Source organism: Notothenia rossii (genome assembly GCF_949606895.1).
Source record: "Notothenia rossii genome assembly, chromosome: 7".
Classification (NCBI taxonomy): domain Eukaryota; kingdom Metazoa; phylum Chordata; class Actinopteri; order Perciformes; family Nototheniidae; genus Notothenia; species Notothenia rossii.
The window spans coordinates 21732764-21744204 of NC_136905.1; the positions used below are offsets into that span (position 1 = coordinate 21732764).

The 11441-nt window shown below is 41.2% G+C and overlaps 1 protein-coding gene across 1 annotated transcript; it reads left to right on the top strand.

The window, feature by feature from the left end:
* Positions 1-170: 170 nt before the first annotated feature.
* On the top strand, positions 171-11223 carry znf576.1 (zinc finger protein 576, tandem duplicate 1). Its single transcript, XM_079691658.1, has 10 exons — positions 171-218; positions 748-1288; positions 2511-3008; positions 3437-6999; positions 7093-7351; positions 7701-7898; positions 7975-8064; positions 8192-8384; positions 8583-8790; positions 9506-11223. The coding sequence occupies exons 2-10, from the start codon at positions 799-801 to the stop codon at positions 10772-10774; spliced, it is 6768 nt and encodes a 2255-aa protein (XP_079547784.1). The 5' UTR covers positions 171-218; positions 748-798; the 3' UTR covers positions 10775-11223.
* The last annotated feature ends 218 nt before the right edge of the window (positions 11224-11441 follow it).

The following is an 11441-nucleotide window of genomic DNA, read 5'->3' on the forward strand; positions in this document are numbered from 1 at the left end:
CTGAACAGAAAAGTGAAATATGTACATAGTTGAGGTATTAGATGTAAGCAGCAGAGTGGGCGTAGGACTCCTGCATGAGTGGCGGGCTGAGTGTGGTAAAAAACTACAATTCCCATGATTCCTCTGCGACCCTTTCAGGAGTGACGTCACGTTGTCTGCAGGTCTGTTGGCTTTGTGCAGAGCGACGCAGAGATGTTTGGGCGGACGAGAACGCATAGGTAATCTAAATCTACACCCTCCTGCATTCATACAGCTATACGGGATATTATCATGGGATACGTAGAAAGTGACTACATATTTAGCTTCTTTGGAGCTGTTTCGGGTCGGAAACGCTAACATTTCCAACGTATTCTCCATGTATATTAGTGAAAATAATAAGCTAACCGCGCTACTATTATCTGCGTAACTGTATGTTCAAGAATAATATCTATTTTTCAAGCACTGTACACATACACGATTCATACAAATAAGAGTGTACAATGTAGCTTATAAACTAGCATTTAACGGCTGCCCTACATCGTCTTTCTTTTGTAATACACATGTTTTAAACCCATTCATTCCCTGGTCCTCCAGCTGGCGCATTGTACATCACAAAGGTCCCTTACTGCTTTTAGAACAAATCAAATAGTGTATAGAATCATTTGTTATAAAGCAGGTTTTACTACTACTAAAACATTGTTGGTATCTTGTGTGAGTCTCAGTGTATGTGTTGGTTTATCTGTGTAATTAAAAGTCATGGTTTCATAGGAACACATGAATTGCTACACTTGCTTTTGAGAAGCCAAAGAGCAGGGAGCCATGCAGAGTCCGACCCAGTCACCTAGCGGGCCAAACCCTGGGGCCACAGCAACCCAGGAGCCACCACTGGACACCGAGACTGAAGCTCAGCCAGCACAGAGTGATTCAGATGAGCAAAAAGAGAAGGATGAACCAGCAGCTCCTGTTATGACTGAAACTGTAACGCCCCAGGAAAATGGGACAGAGGTGCAAACAGCAGAAACACCTGCAAACCTGCCAGTCACTCAGGTAGTGGAGAATGAGCCTGCTGTCCAGCCACAGACAGAGCCCTCAGTTAACAGTGCAGGGGTCGAGACTGACTCAGCTTCAAAGCCAAGCGTCCCCTCAGAACTGGTACCCGACACAAATGCAAAATCTAAGTGTGATGAGAAAAAGGCAAAGAAAACGGATAAAGGTGTTCGTGAGCCTAGGAAATATATTCCTTCCAAGAAGGCCATGGTGGATCCTCTGAAGATGGACATGTCCAAACAGCCGGTTATACCCCTTACATGTGAGTGTTTTAACCTTCATTGTGTTGTTCACATCTTTCTGAACAAGGCATTAATGGGAGACCTGTTTGTTGTTTGATTATTAAATAAGGACCACTCACTGCTTACTAATTTAAATATAAAAGCCACATTTTGTAGTTGGGAGGTATCGTGCTTTCTCATATCCCAGCTAACATTGTGTTATAACGGTTCACATGATAAATAGAAACTGATTTTCTACAGTGGAATGTTGAAAGCTGTGGTTTTACGTTAAATAGCTAAATACTGTACAAATGTCTACAGAAGTTAGTTACACAATAACATTAATATGTATTTCAAAGTCCGTTTCAGATAGTAATACAAGATAGTATTCTTTAAATGCTTTCAAGTTTTGCTTTACCATACTACCAAAACATCTGGTTTGGTTAAACCTGTGCAATAAACAATTTATGGTGTCAAAAGCAGTCAAACAAAACACTGAATATTAGAGCCAGACCAATATTTTATTTTAGAATATTTCATTGCTTATTTGATCAATTTTGGTTTTCAAGTTTTTTTATCATTTCTTTTATACATAAACATGTGTCCCCACTGTGGAAAAAGATTCTGAAAGTTTCAGCAAAAAAGATTCTCTCTTTTTGTCCTGATCCATTTATGTAAAAACCTGTCTGAAAATGAGCTGATCAGATTTTGGCCACTATGATGTCATAACGATCTTTTGGCTTGTGTAACCATTAGCCAATCACCAACCAAGGTAACCCCCCCCCCCACACCTTATCACCTGAATCTCCTCCTAGAGCAGTGGTTCCCAACCTGGGGGGCGCCAAAGATCGCAGGGGGGGCGCCAGGCCTCCGATGATTTGAGGCCAAATATCATATTTAGACTTTTTTTTTGTATATAATTGTAACACAATACATGATTGTCACTAAAAGCTTTTTCTCTACATTACAATAACATATAAAAAATAATTGATTAATTAATTGTGTTGTTTTTAATCAAATATCTCTCAGAGGTGCGTGGGGAGTGGCCCCTTATTTTCATCTAAAGTAACAGACAGAGAATCAGCACTTTTGAAACAGGGCAGAAATTATGGGATTCTACAATTGGTGCTCTGTTTTTCAAGCCAAACACTTCAGAGACATGTTTTGTATATATCTGAGACCTATAATATATTGATGAAAAACAGTATAATAGGAGACCTTTAAATGTAAATTTTCTCCCACTCCTGTCTTGTTTCCATCTAGCGTCTCAGCTGTCCCTGCAGTGCTTTGAGTGCCACATAATCTTCAGTGATGCCAAGAGCAAGGAGCGTCACCTGAAGCTGAGCCACCCTGCAGAATATGAACAGTGCATACTGAGGAACTCCCTTTTCGCCTGTTACGTTTGTGACCGCCACTTCACTAACTCCATAGATCTGATGCTCCATCAGAAAGCTCACACAGAGAAGAAACCCTTCAAGTGTCCGATTTGTAGCGAGGCCTTCAACAAGTCATCAGAGCTCACCTTTCATAAAAAAAATCACTATGGCCAGGACGGTTATGAATGCACAGACTGTGGGAAAAACTGCAAAACGATGACAGCTTTGAAGTATCACATGCGCAAACACTCTGGAGAGAGGCCGTATGTTTGTAAGGAGTGTGGAAAAAGGTTCAGCATGTCCAAAGCTCTGCAGAAACATATGACGGCACAATGTCAAGGAGAGGGTGGAGACCCAACAGCTGACGCCCTGAAAAAAGCTATTGGTAAGAATAAATGGAGGTCTTAACATTTTACACATGCTAACTTAATGCTAGCAACCTGGCTCTTAATATGGATTGTAATTAATATCTTTATCCTTCATCTTGTCATGTAGTGCCATCATGACATCAACATTTAATTTGTCCAATATTTTGAATAATGACTGGTTACTGCAAAAGTAAAAACATTTAAATAAGCCTCAGCAATTGGGGCTAATAAGCAAATACTGGCATGCTAACATGCTTAACTAATAGAACGAACATGGCAAACATTTCATTTATATGCCGAATATAGCATTTTGTTGAAAGCAACACTTGCCTATGTACAGGTTTAGATTAGTACAGTGAAGTATGTAATAAATGTTTTTATTTTTTCAAAATGTTTTTGTGTTATTTAGTTTATACCACAATAACTGTCTTTTTATTGTCTCTAGGGCCTTCTTCAATAAAGTATCCTTGTTCTTTATGCAAGGCCACTTTCAAGTCTACCAGGACACGGCAATATCACATGAAAACCAAGCACAACATGGTGCCTGCTACAGCAAGTAAGGCCCTCTCAGCTGAGCATCAAGGGAAACATAATACACCCATCATAACTCCAATATCTATTTGCCAGTCATCACTACTACAGGCAGGCCCCAATGGACCTCTGCAAAAAGTTGATGCCAATATTGACACAGAGCAGATTCGCAGACTTATTGAATCTTTGGGAAATGTGCAGAGAGTAAACCAAGTTGTCATATTGGGGCAGCTGCCACCTCATGCCGCACCGCTGGAAGTCCATCAGATGTCACAACTACCACAGACAGATTTTATGGAACTGAAACCGACAGGATCTAACTTAGTTGAAATGGAACCTTTAAACCCATGTTTTGCACTGGATCAAACAATTATACTTGAACCTATTACGCCAGAAGGACAACTGGAAAACCCTGATTTCTCAGAACTAGGTTCCAACCTAACAATAGGTGAAAATATAGAGCAGACTCAGACTGAACAAACAGAAAGACCTGAGGGAGAGGGGATGCATCAGATCCTTCAACAGCCTGATAATAGTGCAATTCAGTTTGATCAAACAATGTTTCAGAATGGAGTAGATCAAGACCTGGAGCAAACAGTCATATTAGAACTTATACCAACTGAAGAGCTTGAACTACCACAAACCGTGTCACAAAATGAAATCCCATCATCCTCACTGGTAAACGCTGACCTGCAGCAGATGGCATATCAGACTGTGATAGATGAACAAACCAACATGTCAGCCACAACTCTTGCGACTGGGCTGGAGCTGACCCCTTTACAAACAGAGCATCAGGGCCTTCCCTTTTTTGTTCCATTGGACACACTCACACACACAAGTGGAGCTGAAGTGGTTGATTCACAAATGCAAACAGTAAGTCTAGATCAGGAACACCCTGTGATGGATGGAGCTGCACCACAAGAGACACAAGAAAAAGCTGAACAAGATCAATCTGAACAAGAACCATCTGAGAAGCTGCCGGTGGAAGGGAAGAACGGTGAGGAGTCTGAAGTAGAGGATCCACCTGCTAAAGAAGTGTTTCCATCCAACTTAGAGACCAAGCAAGTCCCACAGGTGTCCGAGTTACCCGTAAATGTAATGTCAGCTCAAGAACTTGTGAAAGTGCGGAAGAGAAATTCAAACAAAGCGTTTATCTTACAAGGATGTATGCATGAACTAGGCGGATCAATATACAAGGATGATTTTCAAATTGATGCTACACCTTCCAAACGGCAAAGAAAGAAAAAGTCTCATCTTGTAGTTAAATGTAGCCCTCAAAGCAAAGAAAAGAACAACAAGAAACAGAAAAAGCCATCACAGCAGCATCAGCCAATACAAGAAGACGAGATGATAGATAAAATACCAGCAACAATTCTCTCAAAGAAGAAGGTTTCGCCACAGAAGAAGGGAAAAAAGGGCAAAAAGGATAAGAAAAACAAACATTTTGTTTCTAACGCTGAAAAAAATTCTCCTTCATCAACCCAGGATTCACAAGTCCAGCAAGTCAAAGAGGAGACAAGAAAAAACAAAACAAAAAAGCAAAAAAAAGTGACCAGGGAAGGTGTGACACTCATTAGTAAGCATAACACTTTAGCCTCGCCTGTATTTAAAAAGAAAAAACAAACCAATATAATGCAAAAAGATCAGACCAAGAAATCAAAGGGTGAAAAGAAAAAGAAAAACCTTTCAGAAGAGGAAAAAGTCGAAACAAAAGAGAGCGCAGCTTCAACAGACATATCTGGAACACATATAACACAGGAAACTCTACTTCTACTGAAGGGTCATAAACAGCCTCGACTTAAGGTTTACAAATTAGACCCTTCAAAGGCACCAGGCCAGACACAGGAAGCTTCACCTGTTGAGGGCAGCACAATATCCCAAAAGAGTAAAGAGATCAACTGTAAACATTCAACAAGTGAGTGTACAAATACGGGGGATAAGAAAAAAGGAGGAAGAACTAAAAAGAACCAGAAAACTCTCTCATTGTTGTCCTCGCTGCAGGCTTCCCGTCAAACTCCCAAGACACTGCCTGCCAAGCCAAAGACAACAAGGAAACGTAAAGCCTCCTCAGGAGTGGAGACTGAAGGAGTGATAACTTCTAATTCTAAGCGTGCCTTAGAGTGTAAGGACTGTGGGCAAAGATTTAGTGAAGTCTCGTCCCTTCAGAAGCACAAGGCAATGGTGCATATTGTAGAGAGTCCCGGTCTCACTTACACACATGGAAACATCTTTGAAGGCGTCTCCACGTTGGATCTTTACCAGCTTCCAAAACAGCCCAATAAGGTTGTCGGGGTGATGAATGCTGCTGCAGACTGGGATACTGAGCCTGAGATTGTAGAGATGGCATTAGATGAGAAAGAACGAAGTGTCTCTTTTCCAGCTTTGATTCCATCCCCATCTTTTCTTGTCCCTCCTTCCGATGTTGAAGTCATTGAAAATGAAAATGATGGAAATGAAAATAAGGCTGCAGATAAACAGTCCTGTACCTCTCAAGAAGTTCACTTACCAGCCGATCAAATGAAAACCAGTGGAATGCATCCAATCCTACCGTCCGAACCCCCATTAGGTACCTCTGCTCAGACAAAGAGTTTAGAGTTCGGTGAGCCTTTGGCATCAGACGAGAACAAGCAAAAAGAAGCTTCCCTGAGGAATCCCAGCACAGAATCTGAAGTCCAGGGTACCACCGATGAGGACATAAAGGAGAATTTACTTCTTGATGTAGATTTAGTCACTGTTGGGGAGCAGAATGACAGAGTTGAAACAACCTCTCAAGAAGACTCTGGTCCTCAAAATGAATCAAGTGTAACCTGCAATCCTGAGGATGGAAGCATCAACAAACTTTCTGGGCAAGTTAACAATGAAACAACAGCTGGAAGAAGTCTAACTTCACAAACCGTGTCATGTTCCACTCATCAAGTGGAAATCAAGGAAGAGGAGGAAGAACTGCTAGTACAGAAGAAAAAAGGAGGAAAAAGAGCTATTTCAAGAAATGCTACAAGGGGTAGGAGAAGAGAAACAGGACGTTTAAAACGGGATGTGATTTCAAAGAGAGCTTTAGTTGGAGATACCACCAGAGGAACAGAGTCAGAAAAAGAACAGGAGGAATGTCAGCTACTTTATGAAAAACGTCCCATCAGCTCTGCTTCAGAAATACATGATGACGGCCAGCCCAGCACAAAGACATTACAGCCAGAGATCAGCACAGAATTTGAGGCCAACAAAGCCACAGCTCCAGCTGCATCTTTGTCTACCATTCCCTCTACATTAGAGAAACCTCCTGAAGAACCAGTTGTGTTGGAGTCGGTCACCAGTACTGACCAGGTAAAGGGTGCAAGACGATTGCAGGGAGGAGAGGAACACAACAGGGATGCTAACCAGTCTCCAGTCATCATACTTGAGAAGTTCCTCACCTCCACACAAGAATCAACTGCTGACAAGGAGCCGGGCCTGGTGACAGAGCGGAACCATCAGAGACAGGTGAGAGGTCAATTGTACCAACAAATACCATACGTTGATGATCACGATCATAAATTGAACATTGTAAACTTAAAACTTTGGTTTTGGTTTTAGGGTTTTGACAACATTGCTGAGAATGAAGACCTGGAGAGCCAGCAGATCAAGGTTGAAGAGAATATCCCAGATCGTCCACTGATTGCACCCATCTGTCAAAACAGACTGAGTGCAAGTGTGACTTTGCAGCACCATAGTGATATAAGGACCGTGCTGGTGAAGGAGGAGAGCAGCCTCATGCTGAATGAGACCCAGGCCAGCGGCAGACACATCCGATGGAATGTGGAGCCAGTCAACACGGAAAACATGTCGATTCCATGTAAGTACTAACAGCACTTTTGGTACATTACTAGCACAATTGTGCTAGTTCAGCATTCAGGTAAATGATATTATTGGATTTCTTCCTGGAAGATAGATAATAATAAATCGATACCACCCATGTGTGGGTATGGAGCTATAGCCAGAAAGCGATTCAATTAAGTCAGATTAATTAAGTCTATTACGTTCGTCAGGGACAATGTACCAAAATACAACTTATCCAAAAAGAAGAGATGTGTTGTACCTAAACATGAGCTTTTTTTCACCTGCGAGCTCTACCTTTTCAAGGTAGTACATAAGCCTATGCCTTGATTTTTTCCTTTTCATAAATGTATGTTTTTTGCTTTCAGTAATTGAGAGTGAGGAGACAGCCATGGACGAGAGTTGCGTCACCCCCCCTGAGTTCAACACCAACCAGTGCATCTTCTACCCTGTAAAGGAAGAGGAGAGGGAATTTTTACTGGGGGCTCAGAACAACAGTGGGAATTCAACAACGGGGGCATTCTGTGATGCCCAGCTAACAGAACAACATGTAACAGATCATTCAAGTGAGTTGTTGCCTTTTCCCAGTGATATTTAACAAAGATTATACAATTATTTGAATGTTGAATATGTTAACAACAGATGAAGGCTGCCATTCTGCACCAGGCTACGAGGAGGTGAGACTTAGAAAACTGTCAGAACCAGGGGTCAGTGACTCTGCAGATAGACAAGGTATGTTTTCTTTTAGAATAGTCCCTGTACGTGTGGCTACTTAGAAAATGCTAACATTTGTAGGCTAATTATTAAATATAAAGATTATACTTTTAATAATTTGTTTGTATATGATCTGATCCTACAGCTGAGGCAGAAGCTGAGATGCAGCATCCACCTGACCTCCGGGACTTTCTCCTCCAGAGTTCAGATGAGGAGGATGTGGGTGTTTTTGAGATGTCTGATCCTCAGCTTGACTCAGAAGCAGAAGTAATGGCTTACTTCTACAGAAACCAAACAAACAGTGCACAGCAGGCCGGCAGTGATGAATTATCACAAAAGTACAGTAGATCTTTCCTTCTTCACACCTTCACAGATAACTGCGTTTTTCTACTTTTTATTTAGATTAAATATTGTCATACTGTTCAGTAATGATGTTTATTGTGTTATATTATTGTAACTCAAAATGAAAATGAAAACTCAAGCTTTAGGGAGAACATTATGTCTAAAATGTTTTAGTTTTCTTTCTTATCTGTTAGCATGCCAACTACATCAGGCCAGATCCAAGCACCAAGAGAGGAAACCAGAACCACAGAGCCCATTGACTACTTCTCCAAGTATTTTGGTTGGGATACCTGGGTAGAAATGGCTAATTGCACAAATAAAATATCCAACATGCCCAGACCTGTCACATCCAGAGAGGTTGCACAGTTTGTTGGGATCCACATTGCAATGGGAACTTTGAAGGTTAGTGCTCCGTTTTTTGAAAGTGTATTTGTCTCGTGTCATTTTAAATTGCAACCTTAATGTTGAAACTCAGTTAAATGTGTGGACCAAAGCTCCCTTTGATAATTGAAAAATATAGCGTGATGCTGAAAATAAATGCCTTTTGTTTTTAGTTGTTTTAACCACTGTAATGCTTAATACTGGTCAACTGAAAGCAGCCATTTCAGAACTACACACTATTTGGAATGCTGCTGAAAGGTTTTTAACCCAAAGTAAAATGAGAGCTCTTATTACTCTAGTTTTATGCAACCTACACTGGCTGCATGTATCTTTTAGAATTTAGTTTGAGTCCTTAGTGTTTAAGACACTTAATTGCCTTGCCCAGGATTGTCCCCAAACACTAAGATCCTCCACAGATGCTCAGTTTGGCAATGCTGCTTAGGCACCACTCCACAAAATATGGAACCTATCTGTTTTAGTCTTGCTGACTTAGTGAACAGTTTGAAAAAAAACACAAAACTCATCTGTTTTTTTTAAATACAGCCCAGTAATAGCAGCTGTCTGTCTTTGTATCTGTATAATTCAAATGTTTAGATTACAGAAACACAAATGCTCTCATTTTCTATTCGTTTAAATCTATGTTTTTTTAATCTGTGTTTTTAAACTTGTTTTGTGCTGCATTTTGTGAATTAAATGTGTTCATTCATTCTAACTATATAACTTAACTATTTTTCAGTTTCCCAGTCCGAGGCTCTACTGGGAGAACTTGACTAAGGTGCCCTTGGTTGCTGACTCCATGCCGCTTTCCCGTTTCCTCGAGCTGTCTCGCATGTTGAAGCTTGCATGTCCTGCGAATGATCCAGTCAACAGTAATGTTCAGGAAGGAAGATGTGATAGTGACTTTCAAAATGCTCAGCAAGGTCAACCCCAATCTAGCAGGCAAAGTGAAATTGGCCAGCGAGACACGCTAAATGAGCTGAGCAGCTCACAAACACAGACTGATCCCCTGTGGAAGGCTCAGCCATTATTGTGCCGTTTCAAAGCAGGGTGCCAGTCTCTCAGACAAGAGGGTGATTATGCAGTTGACCAATATCCTCTACCTTTGACTGGGAAAATGCACAACAAGAAGCTGTCTCTTTACTGTACTACATTAGTTGGATTTGGAGGTTTGCTCTTACATGTGGATCTTAAGTTGGGTCAATCCAGCAAACAAGATGCAGTAGATAAAATGGTCCCCAAAGGTAGTATGGTGTTTCTTTGCAAACAGGAACTGTCCACCCCTGCAATGCTGGAGCGTCTGTTAATTGCCGGCGTTCATGGTGCCGGAAGGGTTGGAGGAGCCAGAGGACAGATCGGAGATGAGTTTGTAAGCTCAGATGGTAAGCTAATGTTACGCAGATCACACTGTGGCTTTATACTTTCTACAGCGGGCAATAACCAGAGGAACATGGCCTCATTGATGGACAATTTTGAGAAGGCCCAGATGTCGGCTCAAGTCAACAGAGATTTGCAGAATCTTTACTCAATTCCTCTCACTGCCTCGGCCCCAACCTGCTGGCCTCAGGCGGTGCTCTGGTACTTAACAGATCTGGCTTTGGTCAACTCCTGGCTCCTCTACAGACAGGATCACAAGGCAGTGTCTGCGCCTTTGACTCTAATGGCCTTCAGATTGGAGGTGTCCAAATCTTTGATCCTCTCGAATGGCTGTGATGCCCAGGACTCAGTCCTCCCTCAGACCCCCAGAGAAAAACCTCATACAACAAATGAAAAGCCCAATCCCAGCCTGGTGGAGGAGAGTCCTCTGCCAGATGCAGCCACGCGGTTCGACGGTTCAGGACACTGGCCAGAGCAGCTTGGGGAGGGAGAAGGAGGCAGGTGCCGCTATGGAGACTGTCAGAGAACATCTCGAGTGCTATGCCTTAAGTGCTGTGTTTTTCTTTGTATCTCACGCAACCACAACTGCTTTTTGAATTTCCACAATCAAGGAAGTTTGGGAAAAGAGTAGCATCAACTGCAAAATTCACCCATTGACATTACGCTTCCTGATTTAGAATGTAGCTGTGCTTTAGGTGTACTACATTCCAGTTCCAAAAAAGTTGTATTATTTCCTCTGTCCTTACAACTTTCCCATGATGCCTTTCACTGGGCAATGTTTGGAAGCATAATTTGTGCTGCAATTTAAAAACAAATGCTTTGTGATGTGGCGTTATATTTGTAGTGTCAAACTGAATTTGCCTTCAGAAGGAAATTAAATTAAATATGCATAGCCATACAATTGGTGCTGCAAAGAAGCACAAAGTATGATTTTGGCATTACAGTAAGTTATTTTTCTAAATATTTATCTTAACCTGACCTAACATGAATTTACATCCTTAAATGGGCTTGTTTTTGGCTCTGAATTAAAATGTTATTTATTTGAAATGAAGAATACAATAAAAGAAAGATGAAAAGATACATCTTGCCTTTTCATGAAGACTGCCGACATATTTTGAGCCATCTTTATTGTATTGCATTTTGGTGTTATTTTTTCTACTTTGACATGTCAAAATGTGTTGGAAGAAATTCGATGTATTTATGCAATGAAATTGCACTCCAATAGGTATTGATAATGTTTAATAGTGGTGAATTTCATGAAGATAATTGTAAAAGTGAAATAGTTGTACATTTAATAC

Excerpts from the sequence above, each read along its gene's own strand:
- znf576.1 (XM_079691658.1), top strand. The coding sequence starts at position 799 with ATGCAGAGTCCGACCCAGTCACCTAGCGGGCCAAACCCTGGGGCCACA. Across the intron at positions 1,289-2,510 it reads GCCGGTTATACCCCTTACAT|CGTCTCAGCTGTCCCTGCAG; the intron begins GTGAGTGTTTTA and ends GTTTCCATCTAG. Across the intron at positions 3,009-3,436 it reads CGCCCTGAAAAAAGCTATTG|GGCCTTCTTCAATAAAGTAT; the intron begins GTAAGAATAAAT and ends TATTGTCTCTAG.